The sequence below is a fragment of the Etheostoma spectabile genome, chromosome 11 (genome assembly GCF_008692095.1).
Source record: "Etheostoma spectabile isolate EspeVRDwgs_2016 chromosome 11, UIUC_Espe_1.0, whole genome shotgun sequence".
In the NCBI taxonomy this organism is placed as follows: domain Eukaryota; kingdom Metazoa; phylum Chordata; class Actinopteri; order Perciformes; family Percidae; genus Etheostoma; species Etheostoma spectabile.
The window spans coordinates 23,942,626-23,958,811 of record NC_045743.1 but is presented as its reverse complement, the minus strand read 5'-3'; the positions used below and the strand labels follow the sequence as shown (position 1 = coordinate 23,958,811).

The 16,186-nt window shown below is 40.7% G+C and overlaps 1 protein-coding gene across 2 annotated transcripts in view; it reads left to right on the top strand.

The window, feature by feature from the left end:
* The window catches only part of pde9aa (phosphodiesterase 9aa), a 127,795-nt gene that overhangs the window by 80,426 nt on the left and 31,183 nt on the right, over positions 1-16,186 (top strand). For both annotated transcript variants that reach the window (XR_004334190.1, XM_032530261.1), the window contains 4 exons: positions 6,167-6,244; positions 12,113-12,156; positions 13,463-13,517; positions 14,892-14,962. Coding sequence is in view for 1 of the 2 variants with exons in the window: in XM_032530261.1 (XP_032386152.1) it covers positions 6,204-6,244; positions 12,113-12,156; positions 13,463-13,517; positions 14,892-14,962 (211 nt within the window). In the remaining variant the exon portion in view is untranslated. The remainder of the gene's footprint in view (positions 1-6,166; positions 6,245-12,112; positions 12,157-13,462; positions 13,518-14,891; positions 14,963-16,186) is intronic.

The following is a 16,186-nucleotide window of genomic DNA, read 5'->3' as shown; positions in this document are numbered from 1 at the left end:
ACTCTTATATTCCCAACCATAAAGAGGCCAAATTCTGCAGCAGGATGGGCTCCATCGCATACTTCCATCCCACTTCAAAGTTCCTCAAGGCGAAGAAGATCAAGATGCTCCAGGATTGGCCGCCCCATGACATGAACATCATGGAGCATATGTGGGTAGGATGAAAGAGGAAGCATGGAAGACCAAAACAAAGATATTGATGGACTCTGGGAGGCATGCAAGAATGCTTTCCTAGCTATTCTGATGACTTCATCAGTACATTGTATGAATCCTTGCCAAACCGCATGGATGCAGCCTTCAAGTCATGGAAGTCATACAAGATATACATTTGAATCTCACAGCACACTATTAATTTGTGACATATTTTAGTGATTTGCAGTAAACTTGTTCAATTTCTGTATAGGCGACAAAACTTTGTCTTGCCAAAATCTGACCTTCTGTCTTGTTTAAATTATAAATCTGTTTCAGTGAAATTAATTTATTTCAGTGCATTGAACATCATTTGGGAGGGTTTTAGCTTTTCATATGAGCTATTTCTTACACCAATTGATTAATTAAAGATCAGGTTAATAGCGGTGTTTCTACAAAATAGATAAGCGACAAGAATTTTGTCAGGGACTGTATAGTTGTGTGTAGTTGTGAAACATATTCACAGACGAGAAGGACGACCCTAAAATGGTTATTTTTACCTCTTTAGTGAGGGTTCTTTCATTTTTTTGTGGGGGACAAATCACCTTTTTTAAATAATGGGGAGAAACATATCCCTGCCTCCCCCCCCCCCAAATCTACGCCTCTACTCAGGCAAACACCATTATGTTCACCGTACTTTATCTGGGAAGGGGGGTCGGACTAGAGGGGAAAACGGGACTGAGTACCCAGGGCCCTCAATTGAGGAAGTCCCAAAAAGATGCTAGAATGAATAGCTGTGGATGCGGTGAGGGGCCCATGAAATGCTTTTCTACAGGGCCCAGAATTTTTTGCAACTTTGTCTGGGAATGTTGGTGTGGCAGTGGAAGAAGTACTCAAAAGGTTTTACTTCACACCGCACACTAAAAGTCCTGCATGTCAATGTTTAGTTAAAGGCATTATCAGCACAATATACTTAAATTACCCACTTTGTTCAAGGTGGAGCCATAGACATTGGAAGTAGGGGACCACCTCACATTGACAGCTTTTCTTTACAGAAATTGTCAGAAATGAAAAGCCCTCCTCCACACAGTTGCTAGTAGCCAGGAGGACACGAGGATTAAAAAAACACGATGGAGTTTCAAAGGAAGTCATTACCTTTCAAAGTTCTGTTGTGCAAAACCACCTGACTACACCATTTTGTAAAGGAGTTTAATTACCTTTGTATCAAATCACTTGGCAATGGCTGAATGTATGGATGTTTGTATTATAAAATAGTGTGCACTATAGTGTTAAATATGAATAGCTACTGTATTTACAGACTGTGTGAGCTAAACACACAAGAGCCTAATTCTCTAATTTCTTTATTTTATTTTCGGGTTTTATGGTCTTTTCTTTTATCGATTTGAGGATTTAGATTTCATTGTTCTTTTAACCTGTTATCTATTTTCACCACATCACAGTGCCTGTGAAAGTATTCGGGACCCTTGAATTCTCAACTTTTGACACATTTCAGGTCAAACATAAAGATATAAAAATTTTATTTTTGTGAAGAATCACCAACAAGTGGGACACAATTGTGAAGTGGAACGAAATCTATGGAATTTTAAACTTTTTTAGCAAGTAAAAAACTGAAAAGTGATGCGTGTAAAATTATTGGCCCCTTGCGTTAATACTTTGTAGAGCCACTTTGCTGCGATCCAGCTGCAAGTCGCTTGGGGTATGTCCTATCAGTTTTGCACATGAGAGACTGAAGTTCTGCCCATTCTTCCTTGCAAAACAGCTGGGCTCAGTGAGGTTGGATGGAGAACGTTTGTGACAGCAGTTTGCAGTTCTTCCACAGATCGGATTGGATTCAGGTGGCTTGACTTAGCCATTCTAACACCTGGATACGTTTATTGTGAACCATTCTTTGTAGATTTGCTGTATGTTTGGGATCATTGTTGTTGAAGATAAATCTCCGTCCCGTTTCAGGTCTTTTGCAGACTCCAACAGGTTTCATCCAGAATGGTCGTATTGGCTGCATCCATCTTCCCTCAATTTTAACCATCTTCACTGTCCCGCTGAAGAAAAGCAGGCCCCAACCATGATGCTGCACCACCATGTTTGACAATGGGGATGGGGTGGTGAGGGTGATGAGCTGTGTTGCTTTTACGCCAAACATATCGTTTGCATTGTGGCCAAAAAGTTTGATTTTGGTTTCATCTGACCAGAGCACCTTCTTCTCACATGTTTGGTGTGTCCCCAGGTGGCTGTGGCAAACTTTAGACGAGACTTTTATGGATATCTTTGAGAAATGGCTTTCTTCTTGCCATCTCACCTGAAGGCCAGATTTGTGCAGTGTAGACTGATTGTTGTCCTATGGACAGACTCTCCCACTCAGCTGTAAGTTCTCTGCAGTTCATCCAGAGGGATCATGGGCCTCTTGGCTGCATCTTGATCAGTCTTCTCCTGTCTGAGCTGAAAGTTTACAGGGACGGCCGGTCTTGGTAGATTGCAGTGGTCTGATACTCCTCCATTTCAAAATGATCGCTTGCACAGTGCTCCTTGGGATGTTTAAAGCTTGGAAATCTTTTTGTATCCAAATCCGGCTTTAAAATTCTCACAACAGTATTACGGACCTGCCTGGTGTCTTGGTCTTCATGAGTTCTCTGGCGCTTCAACAGAACCCTGAGCACTATCACAGAGCAGGTGCATTTATACAGAGACTTGATCAACACAGGTGGATTCTATTTATCACCATCAGTCATTTAGGACACATGGATCATCAGAGATCCTCACTGAACTTCTGGACTGAGTTTGCTGCACTGAAGTAAAGGGGCCCAATCATTTTGCACGCACCACTTTTAGTTTTTATTTGCTAAAAAAGTTTAAATATCCAATAGATTTCGTTCCACTTCACAATTGTGTCACACTTGTTGGTGATTCTTCACAAAAATAAAATGTTATATCTTTAGTTTGAAGCCTGAAATGTGTCAAAAAGGTTGAAAAGTTCACAGGGGGCCGAATACTTTCGCAAGGCACTGTATGATATTGTATGTGTGTTTTATGCTTGTATACCTATTCTTTTGTGTATTTGAACTATTCTACTCATCTCCCTGCTTGTAAATGAGGAATTACCAGATTACAACCATTATTAATCACATCAAACAGTAGTCATGCCTATCTGAACTCTAAAACAAACAGCAGAGGAGTATTGGTTGTAATCTGCACTAAAATTATTACTCAGGCAATGTACTGCGTGAAAACATATTAAATATATAGCAGCACTGTAAATAGGCACTGTATTAATCACATGCAGTGGCAGGTGTGCATGGTATTAAATGTCAAGTGAAACAGGAACATACTCTGTGTGTTGTGTGGGTTTGTGTGTGTGGTGTGTGTGTGTGTGTGTGTGTTGTGTGTGTTTTTTTCTTTATCTTGTTGTTGGGCTCGTGTTGTTGTCGGTGCGGTGGTGTCTTTTTTTTGTGTGTGTGGTGTGTGTTGTTTTTTTTTTTGCGTGTGTGTTGTGTGTGTGTTAGGTAGCTAAGATTTCTTGGTATTTGAGACTATTGATGTTGCCTTCCACCCTGCAGATATCTCGCACACCCCATACTGGTTGGAACCCCAGACCATGATTTTTCCACCACCAAACTTCACTGTTTTCTGGGTGAATCTTGGATTCATGCGGGGTCCAGTAGGTCTCCTGCCATATTTGCGCGACGCGTGTGAATTCAACAGAAGATCATCTGAAAATCCACTTTCTTCCACTTCTCCAGATCCATCCTTTTAGCAAGCTGTGGGCCTTGGCACATGCCACACGGTTTTTCAATTGTCTTTTGTAGTGCTGGTCTGGGCACTGATCGACCATGGAGGCCATTTCGAGACAGAATCCGACAAAACCGTTCTGGTTGACACGGGACTTCAGGTGACCAGGTCTCGTGGAGCTCTGCTGCAGTGGAAAATGGGCTGGCCTTGGATTTTCGAGCCAACAAACGGTCTCTCGAGCAGTTGTCTTGCGGGTCTGCCGACCTGGGCTTGTCAAAAACGTCTCCCGTGTCTTCAAAGTTTTTTCCTCTGTACTTGACGCTGAGACACATTGAAGGTGTCTGCCACATCAGCAGTGGATCTGGTCTTCAGCCTCTTGATAATCAAAACTTTAGTCTCAGGGTGAATCTAGGCATGTTTGCAGAGGGTAGTTGCAGTTGATGTGAAGGTCTAGGTGTAGGGGTGTTTTTATACACACTGAGACCGATTGATCCATTATTAGTCACAGTGAAGTCAATGACAAGGCGACAACACTTATGTCTTTGCAAAATTGATTAATGGGGTTTACCAAGCTGGGAATATTAGATACTTTTTGACAGTTTCGTTTTGCACTGAAACATTATTACAGAAGCTGTTGGGATTAAAAGAGCCAGTTCTTGTAAATAAATCTTGATTAGAAATATATTTCAGTGGCACTTCAGGTCAATTTGCAAACAAGCAACAAGACTTTTGTCAGGGACTGTATTGGACCATACCATTGTAACCTAGCAGTGCATGTTTGTGTAACTGTGGCTTCTGCTGAATTTCCAGGTCCATGGTGTCCGTATAATTCTGCAGGATGATTTTTTTGTCCGTAGGTTGGGATGTGATTAACATTGATAAGAATAAAACCCATCATTTAAATGAAAAAATGTATATACCCAAATCCTATCAAACAAACTTCAGATCAGCATCTACAAAAACACCAACACACTACGTCATGTCACACACTGACATGCACACACAACACGCAGGCATGCCACGCTAGGTCAGGTCCGGTACGTTCAGAACCGGTCACAACTCGGAGTCGGTGGCGCAGACAGTGAAAAGACAAAGGGTTGGAGACACCCATAGACTTTTTATAATAGAGGTGAAACCACAAAGTTATGTTTTATATACTAAATCTAATTACATTAGGCCATTTTAGGACCTAGGTGAAAGAAGTGTTAAGGGAAAAACTGCTTTTGATGCTGGTCATATAGTTCAAAGACAGTAACTCCAGTAACAGTACTTTTTACCAGTGCATCAATTTCACATAGTGTCATATCAATCTACTTTCATTTTTGAAATTTATTTCATATTAGCAATTACTTTCTAACATTTCTACAGCAATATATTACAGAATATATTGTTAGTGTGGGTGCTTACCATATTTAAATGAGTCATACAGATCTGAGAATGTTCCTTTTCAGCAGTACACACACGTACAGACACAGCGTGGGACCTGTAAGAGCAGCTTAGTCCCTTATGTGAAAAATAAAGAGGGGATTTCTTGTGATTTTGACATGTGACATTTGTCATGTGTTTAATGTAGATTTAAACTTTGGGGCTAATAGCTTTATCAAGGTTTCATTCTCTAATAGATTTTGTTGTTGAGATGTACATTATTCCTAAAAGAAACATAAACCAAAAACAGGTATGATATTTTCAACAATACAGGACAATAATTCATAATTATTATAATAATTAAATAATAATTTCCTTTCACTTATATTTACATTTGCACCGTATATTGATGCAGAAAAATTCACCAGAATGCAGGAAATTAAGCGTTTGATGCTGGGCGATAAATTGATTTTGTGAATTAATTTGAACTCATGGTTTACGACAATTTTTAAAAATGTAAAAATATTTTTTTTTTACTTTAACTGGATTATTTTCAGTAGGGAAGCCGCTGAGTTCCTGTAGTTCATGGTAACACAGTGTCGGTGATATGTTGGTGTGTCTGTGTTCCGGTGAGATCTGACCCCCTGTTCTCTGAAGATTTCTTACTCAGTGATCTGCTTAAAGACACATGTGGATGGATGTTTTGCTCTCACAGGAGATTGAAACTGGACCTTTTGGTTCTCCTATAGTTCTTTACCACCCTTCCACTCATTAGCAGTGCAAGCATTAGGCCCATCCTCTTTAGATTTTATGAGACAAATGAATAGTATTTATGCTTAAGTGAAACGTAGAAAAAAAGATTGCTCACAATCATGCAGCCTTACATGTGACTTGCAGTAAGATGTCCGTGTGTTTTGTCTTCATGCAGAAACACTAATCTGTCCCTGCTGGATTCATCCGGAGCCATGGTGTCCATTGACCCCACTATGCCACACAACACAGAGAGGTATTGGAAAATCTGCATCCCACTGATGTCTTCATTGATAAATTGATTGTTTGACAGAACATTAATTCAGTCCAACAGCTGGCTGTTAGATTGATTGAAAGACTTTCGCTGATTGACTGTAAATCCCAGTGTCCCCTGCGCCTTTCTTCTTGGCTGTTAGCATATTGCTACAATGAGCTGTCATGAAATGTGATTCGTAGCTTTGCATTAGCTTAGTTAACTGAGTTTACCTGAAGCCTTTTAATTTGCAAGAAATCAGAATCACAGAGATAAAAAGTCTCATTAAATACAAGTGGTCCATTTTTCTGAATCATGGTGGGTGCAGTATTTGGATGCAGGGCTTTACTATGATTAAACCGTTACTTCTGCAGAAAGCTTGTAAATAAAGCATGCTGCCAACGCTTGATTGACCCATCCCTTCCAGTCGTTATACTGTGGTGGAGGTCTACATTCTGTGTATAGAGCTCAACCGTGTGGATCCGCAAGAAAAAAAATCCCGTTCTTTTTCTCCATAAGGATTTTGATTATCAGTGATAATGTCTAAACCAGTCAAGATAGACTGACCACGAGCTAGAGCTGATAACTTACTTTCAAGGATGTGAACAGGACAGTTCATTCCAACAATTATTTGATGCTCATGCAAATGTGTTTTCCCTCAAATTCAATCATCAACAAACTGTATTCACAAAAAGATTTATCTCATGTAAGTTCCCCACAGAGAGAATTCCCGGCAATGTGCTCATATGTGATTTCCTGCTAGTGTTTAATGGATGACTGTATTTAAATATTGTAGGGTGTCACCTGTGTCTGATACCACTGTCAGCAGTGTCAAAAGCAAGATAGAGCAGAGAAGTAGGATTAGAAACTTTGATTCTCCTGTCTTTTTCTAACAGTTCCACAGAAGATACAGAATGTGCAAGTCCTGGGGAAGATGATGCATGACCACAAATACCATTTAACACCAAACATTTACCATGTGCGTAACTTTGAGAAGTGCAGCGTGTCACAGTTAGCTGAGGCACTAATAAAGACCCACACTGGACAGTAAGATAATATGTTTTAGTAGTGGGAGTATGTGATATATTAAATAATGACTAGTTAGCAGCTTATTTCTACAAAGAGACGCCTGGTTCTCCTTCTAAAGCAAATTAATTTACCCTACGTCCTCATCATCTTGCAACTAAGTTCTGTCATGAAAGAGCTTTGTATACACCTTGAGTAATCAGAACATTAATTGTGTCACTTACATTTCAAAAATATAGTTTTAAACAGTTTTATTGATTTCAAAATGATTTTTATTGCTATTGCTAAAGAAGACACTCTGTTTATTCTCTGCAGTTGGAACACTGCGTCCATAGCAACACAAACTCTGTAGCATATTTAGTGTTGTAATTCCCATTAAACTGAACATTTCCGTTGATGATGAAGTGAAAAAATGTGAACGGGACTTCCTTGGGAATATTTATTTAAATTAACGTTTCTGTCCTCATTCACCTCGTTTTGTCCGTGCCCAGACGCTGCAATTGACACATCTGGAAACAAAGGTGCTGTTATAACCTTAGTTCTAAAAGCACAGGCGGAGCCCTCTACTGGACTTCATGGGTAATACTCCTCTCCAATCCCGAGCATGCGTTCACCCACTAAACTTTGCATAAATGTTGCCGGCCAATCAGGATGGGCCTACCTAGAACCCAACAGCAGCATAGCATAAGAGGCAGCGTCCCTGCTGTCTCACATCCTACACCCTCTTTAACAATGACATAGGAGTCTCCATGGGTACAGTGGGTGGAGCCTGATGTATAACACCCTGTTCCTAGTCGCCGTAGCCCGCCTACTGCCGGCCACACTGACACACTGTGAGCAGATCACAGTGGGAGACGGAGGCTGCAGCAATGCACATAACATGCCAACACATAAGCTGGGCAAAGCAGATGCAATTTTACTCACTGACCCCCTGATGGGGTGTAGGATAAAAGCTTCAAACTGGATAACTCTCGACCCGACCTCAGGCTGCGTGGAGAAAACAGGTGCGCAGGTGACAGCTAAAAGGCTGTAACATCCAATCTCAGCACGCTCTGCCACTAGACCCTCCATGAAACCAGGAACGGCCCGTGGGAGGCCACGATGGTAAGAGCTGACCTGGTGGTGAGGTCCACGAACGCATCATCGCCAGCTCGGTTGTGAGTTGTGGTGACGTGATATCAGCTGCTACATCTTTTTTTCCTTCCCAGCCAGTCCTCAGGCTGATAGATGTAAACCAGTTGGAGAGAGAAACCCTCCGAGATACCTGAAAGACGGATATATGGATATATATAGTGTGGTCTAGACCTACTCTATCTGTAAAGTGTCTCGAGATAACTCTTGTTATGAATTGATACTATAAATAAAATTGAAATTGAAAATTGGATACTAGTTTAGCTGAATAGAATTCATTAAAACTTGAGTTAAAGTAATAATCAGCTGAACAGGAAAAACAGGAGAAAGTCTCTTCTGTTGAAAATGTTACAATGATTATTTGCTTAAGTGGCCTCACAGCTAGAAGGTTCTGGGTTTGAATCCCGGTTATTCCGGGTTTTTCTGTGTGGAGTTTCTATGTTCTCCCTATGTCTGCGTGGGTTTCCTCTGGGCGCTCTGGTTTCCCCCACCATCAAAAACATGGACCAGGATCTCCAGGCAGTGTCACGACCAAGACACTGGCTCAGATCTGCGGTCTCCGGTCCCCGGGTGCTGTAAATGGCTGCCCACGGCTCCCTTGTGGGATGGTTTAAATGTAGAAAATCAATTCCTCTACATGTATGTGTACATGACAATAAAGTACCTTTACCCTTTTGAATACATCACTGCCGCCTAGTGGACAGATAATCTGTAATAGGGTTAAAGGATTATTAATAGAATGGAATACAAGACGTGTGGTCCCGAGCTCTCCTTTGTACATTCCGTTCTTGCCATTCTAACAGAACAATAGTAACATAACATAACATACCACAGGGCTACAGTAACGTAATACAGCATACGGGACATAAGTACGGGATAATGCAGAGCGAGCCCTTCATTATGTGAAACAGAAGCCAGACAGGGTGATGCAGGTTTAATTCATATTATTAGAGGTTATCTACTTATAACGCCAGCTTCCTGGTTGGGACTGTTAACTTTACCGTTGAGCATGGCTCTCCGGCTCAAGTGGATTTTTGTGGTTACCATTCACAGGGCATTTGTCGTAATCACCATTTATAACTTTAAAAACTCACGTGAAAGCAGAAGGGCTTGGCGTTCCCTCTCTTTAATTTGCGGTGCACCTTGTGTGAGAATGTAAACAGAGTGGCGTGACTTTTGGGCCGAGGGCAACGCTGAGGGCAAGCTTGAATGATATAGCGATTTCGTTTGATTTAACTTTAGTAATGATGGCCGTTTTATCGTATAAATGCAGCCACAACAGTTAAAAAAAAAGGAAAAAAGAGAGTTTATTTCAGCTCTTCCATCAGAGCTCTAAGTCAATCGGGGCAAACGGGCTGTTGCCCGGGCAACAATAGCTTGTACTTGTGCACGTCCCTGTAAGTGAGTGAGTTAACCGTGGATCTATAACATTACTAACACAAATTACTATAACTAATCAATATTGATTAAAAAATATATCAGACTTCTACCATGGCAACAGTCTGTTATACTTAGCAACTGTTATAACAGACCGTAAAATGCTGTGATTGAGTAATCAGAATCAAGTATTCTGGAAATGGCATTTCCTTTAGTAAATGGTAAGGTCATGTTGATGAAGAAGCTGTATTACTTCTCAGGGAGTTAAACATATACGTCGGGAGATGATATTGAGACCCCGACTATAGATGCATTTTCATTTCCAGATAACTACCTTTTTAAAATGTATGGTTTTTCTTCCCAGTCTCTCAGTTATGTAGCATACATAACCTTATCCATCCTCATATGACTAACGTCAAAAACTCATCACAGGGTAAATCAACTCAGAGATCAGGGTTAGACTCAGTTTGTTAATCCTTGTCCGTTTCCGGAAGGGGGTTTAACAAACTGAGTTTCCACTTCCACAACAGCTGATGTTTGACTTAGAGTTAAGTGCGTGAACCACCACAGTAAAAAGGCAGCATGAATGGAGCCACACAGCAAGGTTGAACATATATTTAGTTTAAAAAAAAAAAGCAATGCAGTAAAAAAGAAAGAGAATTTGCGTGGGAGAAAATTGTTGCTATAGTCAATGCAACGCTAAGTATAATATTACAGTTAGGTGCAATCCTGCGGGTGAAAACGTTCTAGGCCTACTAATCCCATTCTGAGGCTGCAGCACCATCAACAGAATTGTAATTTCAAAGGGTTTTACACATGCATTTTTAATGTCTCTTACTGGTTTTTGTCCAGGGAACTCTACACAAACGTTTAAAACATGTTTCAGAGCGAGTCACACTCTTCTGACAGCGCTTTGCTGTACAGTGGCCTTACTAATAGGCTCCGCATCACCAATGTCGTTAAGAAAATTGCCGTTTGCAAAAAAAACAATGCGACACTAAGAATGTGCTGGGATGTAGAGCATGTCCACGATGGGTGATGTTAGGGACATGAGGACGGTTATGGTCCTTTAACATAAATGATGAGAACTGCCCTAGTCTCGTTAGACAAAACACTCGATATGCTCCAGTCTCAAGGTTAAAGGCACATGCACTTACACACAGGCCCACAGGCACACACTGATAAGGGACAACACTTAAATAGAGCGGTTAAAGCTTTCAGCGGTTGCCTGCCAATCGGAAGGTTGGTGGTTCGATCCCTGGCCCCTCAGTCACATGTCAAAGTTTCCTTGGGCAAGACACTGAACTTGCCTGAGTGTATTTGTCCCACACAATTGTGTGTGAGTGTGCATCTGATAAGCAAGTGGCACCTTGTATGGCAGCCTTGGCCATAGTGTGTGAATGGGGAATGGTGTACTATGTAAAAGAGCTCTGAGTAGTCGTTAAGACTAGAAAAGCGCAATATATATATATATATATATATACAGGCATTTACATAATGTATGTGTGTGTGTGTGTGTGTGTGTGTGTGTGTGTGTGTGTGTGTGTGTGTGTGTGTGTGTGTGTGTGTGTGTGTGTGTGTGTGTGTGTGTACAGCTGTGTGTTATGGGACAGGAAGGAGGACCCAAACGCAGAGTAGTAGAACCATAAAAAAGGGATTTATTATCCAAACACAGGAGTAGAATGGGGAGAGGTCCAACAGAATTTCACAAACAGGCAGGTGGGGAGAGCAAAAGTCCAAACAGGGAAACCAAGGAAAACTCACGGGGAATCAGCTGGAACATCAACGGGAACACAGGGGCTGGGGAGGCAGACAGGACGGCAGGCAGGGAAACTGGCGAGCAAAAGGCAAACTAGACATCACGGAGCAACGGACAAAACGATCTGGCACAAGACAAGGGAAACACAGAGGTTAAGTACAAGAGGTAACGAGGTAATGGGGAACAGTTGAGACGTCAGGTGAAGCACATTAGGGCGGGGCTGGACAATCAGACAGGCAAACGTGAAGCTAGACAAGACAAGACAAGACAGGAAGCTGACTACCAAAACAGGAAGCAGAACAAACAGATACAGGGAAACATAAGACAGGATCCATAACACCAAATTAGGGAGAAAACCGAGGCAAAAACACAAGGAAGGCCAAACGGGGAAAATAACCCCCAACAAAACCCCAAACCACAACACTGTGTGCATATTTGCTATCTTATCTCAGGTTAAAATCTGAAAAAAATTGTATTTGACAAACACCATCTGAACATACACCTCCATGTAAAATTAATTTCAGCTTCACACCACCTCTGCTCTCAAACTAACCTGTGTGTGTCCTTTTGTGTTGCAGGTCACTGTATCGAGTGGTGCCCATGACTGGAGGACAGCTTGCTGGTGAGTTTCAGGGACTGCACACCATGGATGTATGACAAGACCTGGATACATTCATGGTGGAACCCCGTTCATTCGTAGAGTTGCTTAGTGGCGCAAAAACGTTTTTAAGCTTCCGAGCTTACTTCTGTGAAATGAATTGGCCCATAGACTTTACATTGTGGTGATGCTACAGGTTTTTGAATCAATTTTCCTGGCTTGAGGGAAGTTCCTAAAATATTAAAAGTCAATTGATTAAAAATTCAGAGTAGAAAGATTCATACATTAGTGGACTATGGGTAAAATCTTCAACAGGTCGCAGAGGGATTTTCTGTTGCAATACTGTGAGTGACCACCGGAAGAAATGGGCGGAAAGGCTGAGCTTTGTCCCTGGGGGCAGCTACACAACACACAAACACGCACATATACTCACACACACACACTCACTGATAGTCCTTCCTGAGACGAGTCAGCATCAACCTACTAGGTTCAAATCCACCTCAGAACATCCTAATTTTAACCAGTAACAGCCTACTCATTAAAAGTGTTATTTTGGGGTGAAACAAGCTTGTTAACTGCAATAATCAAGCCTGTTATATTGTTGTCTGAGGGTGGAGATCCAGTCTGCTTATTCACTCTAGCTGAACCAACCTTGATTTATCACAGAGTGGAATTTTTCAGTCAGCACTGACCTGTGACCCTCGCATCAAGTGACACAATGTACAGACTTCATCATTTTTTTTTTTTTTTTTACAATTTCTCATAGCTGTTAATTTATTGGCACATGGTGTTGAACTTTGCCCACAACAATAGGTTCAGGTCTCAGGTTACTTTATTGGTATCCGTGGGTAAACTAGGTTTACAGTCTAAGAGGCACTTTGTAGACCACCACATAACATGCAACACACAAAACATTACAACATATGAAGCAGACAGTAAAACATGGATAAACTGAATAGAAAACAGTTTGTTTAAAAGAGCGATTGGTGCTGGGACAAAACTGTTTTTAAATCTTGTAGTTCTGCAACCGGGGACTCCTACCCCCGGTTCAGAAGGGAGATACTGGAATGCCACATTCAAAGGTCGTAGGCTATCTCCTAAGATGGCCGTAGCTGTAGTTGTGTAGCATACAGGGATGAGGAGTGCAGCTGGGACTCACCAGTCAGTTTACAATTTGGTTAAAGCGATTCTTGTCCTCAACTGAAACACACTGAAACTGCTAAGGAGAACAATAAGTACAGCTTTAAGCCAATGGCAGGGCTTTGTTTGTGTGGACAGTCTGGTGGGTGTGTGTATATGTAACACAGCTCCACGCTTGTTCTCTCCTCAGATAAAGAGGAACTCTTTCAGAATGTACTGACGCAAGTAGCAGAGCAGTTTTCAAGGTAAGCAGCTGGCTGAATATGTTTACACGGTAGCAGATTGTCTCCGTTAACTTGTTATACGCAGCAACTATTATGAAGATATTACATGGGCATATTTTCTCACTTTTGCATATACTGTATAGATGATTATATTCATTATTGTAAATTTGTAGCCTCTGTTACTCTATTTTGGATTTCTTAGTCTTTTAACCAGGTCGCTAATTGATCATTAGGAGTTAAAACCTTGCATCTCCAAAACCTAAGACCATGTTTTGTATCTTGATGATAATACTTTTTCATTTGTACAATTTTTTTAGTGGTGCTGCTGTCCTTTTTAATCAATTCATTCCGATCTGCCTCTGGCTTTGTTGTTTTGCTTTTCACTAATGTTCCCCACTGACTCCAGACATCATTTCACTGCTCCTTCTCTGCTTCAGCTCTCGTGTCATGTTTGTTTTTCTCCGCTCATGCATCATGTACAGGTTTTTTTACTGGGTGTATGTCAGAGTGAGACTGTGCATACTGTATGGGCAGATGTGCACAGGACAGGACACAGGAGTCCACGGGTGCAAAGGGAACAAAGCAGCAGGACATTAGACTGCTGTTGCTAATACTGTACAGTACAGCCCCAGATTGACTGCAATGTTGAAAAAAAAAATCCTTAATTTCTATAAACTGTGCTAAACAACAGATGTGTCCTCTCAAAAGTGACATATTTTATCCTAGATAACAAAAATGAAATGCAAATTTAATAAAAGATTTTAAAAGCAAATCCCACATTAATACACACATAAATAATCTCAAATATACAAACTATAAGACGGTTTGACATCTGAAGCCAAACAAGTGAAATCAAAGCTAGATTATGCCCTAGGCTGTTTAACAATTACGTAACAATTCTTTTTGTTTAATCTCGATTCACTATGCATCGTTATATCCCTATTATTGACCAATCAACTGATTCTTTATTTGTTTCCAATTTCTTATTGTATGTGAACATCAATAACAACAACAACAGAATGAATTCAGTTTAAGATTTGGATTGGAGATCCTGGAACCTACAAATACTTTTAACTTCTATTTCATAAATGTAGATAATTGACTTTCAGCTGATAGACTACAATGAATTCTACCAACTACTGCAGTTCTGTTGTGTACTACAGTATGTTAAGTTTTGCAGATATGTTCAATATACAGGTTAAAATGCAAAAGCTACCACAGAGCAGTGCAGGGACGGATGGAAGTATTATATGAAGCAGTTAATACTTTATCAAATGCAGCTGTAATTATCCACCTGCAGCAGAGAAGTGTAAATATACACAAATGTTTATTGTTGCCATGGAGACTGTCTCTGTCACAGATCCCTACTCTTTCTCAACTCATTTATTTCTACAGGGCGTTCAAGATCAACGAGCTGAAGACCGAGGTCACAAACCGTCTTGCCATGTTGGAGAAGAGAGTAGAGTGTAAGTCTGGTCCCCCCCCCCCCCCCCCCCCCCCCCCCCACTGTCATATTTACACACCTCTGTCATCCACTGCTATGCTAACAAACAAGGGACACATTATCCAGAAAAAGGGAACAGTTGTTACAGTAGGAGTAGTAGTAGTTTTTTTTGTTAATTTTAACATACTAATAGTTCTCACCTCAGGGTTGCCATTAACCTTAAATGTCATTTAAAGGGACTTTTAAAGATTAATGGATGGGTTTGAATTATTCCTTTCCGGTCCTATAGGAAAAAATAACATTTTTAACTTTTTCATTTTCAGCCGAGCCTTTCAAACGTTCTCTGATCCTCTGATATAATTATTATGTCCAAGGTAGTAAAATATTGATTCCAGTAGTCCCATTGCTTAGTCAGTTAAAAAATAAACTGTGATAAACAAGTATTATATTATGAATGGAAACCCATAATTTCTGTACGTGTTCCACATGTTTTGCCAAAAAATAAATATATTGCAAATTTTTCCAAATAAGGTACGGAGGTAATTCTTTGTTTTAGTATGATATAATTTGCATATAAACTTTAAAATTTATTTTGAATCGCGAACATTATTTAAATAACTAAACCAGTTACACTAAATAAGGTTAGATAAGAAAACCTTTATTTGTCCCACAGTGGGGAAATTGCAAAGTCCTATTTATTCTTTGTGTAGAACAGCATGGTAGTTTTTGAGACATAAAGTAAGGGCTAACTAATCAAACATTTACATGCTCTGGATGGAGGCAAATGCATCAGCATCGAATGGTTCTGTGTTGAATCCCCACGCCGTAATCTGACATCCACCTCCCCAGAAATATAACTTCATGTTGCGGCGACACAGACCGCAACAACTATATAGTTATAGTGTGTTCCATTTGTACTCGGATATCTGATTTTGCCGTGGCTTGGCCCAGGAGTCATTCTTGATGCCTACCATGTCAAACATCTCTCTCAGATGAGGCCAAGGATGATTGGGAATATCTTGCTACTTATCTGCCGAATCTCTGGGATCTTCCTTTTCTTCATTTTCAATCATGTTGCCGTCCATACTACTATGTGCTAGCTTTACCGCCATCAAGCTGCAATGATTTGCCGCAAATGAATGCTGCCGAATCTGTTGAGTCGTCTTGTAGTGGTGCGTCATGTGCAACGTACAGTAGGCTACTGTATACTCCCATCCAATTAGATTAAATACGGTACAGTAGGCTA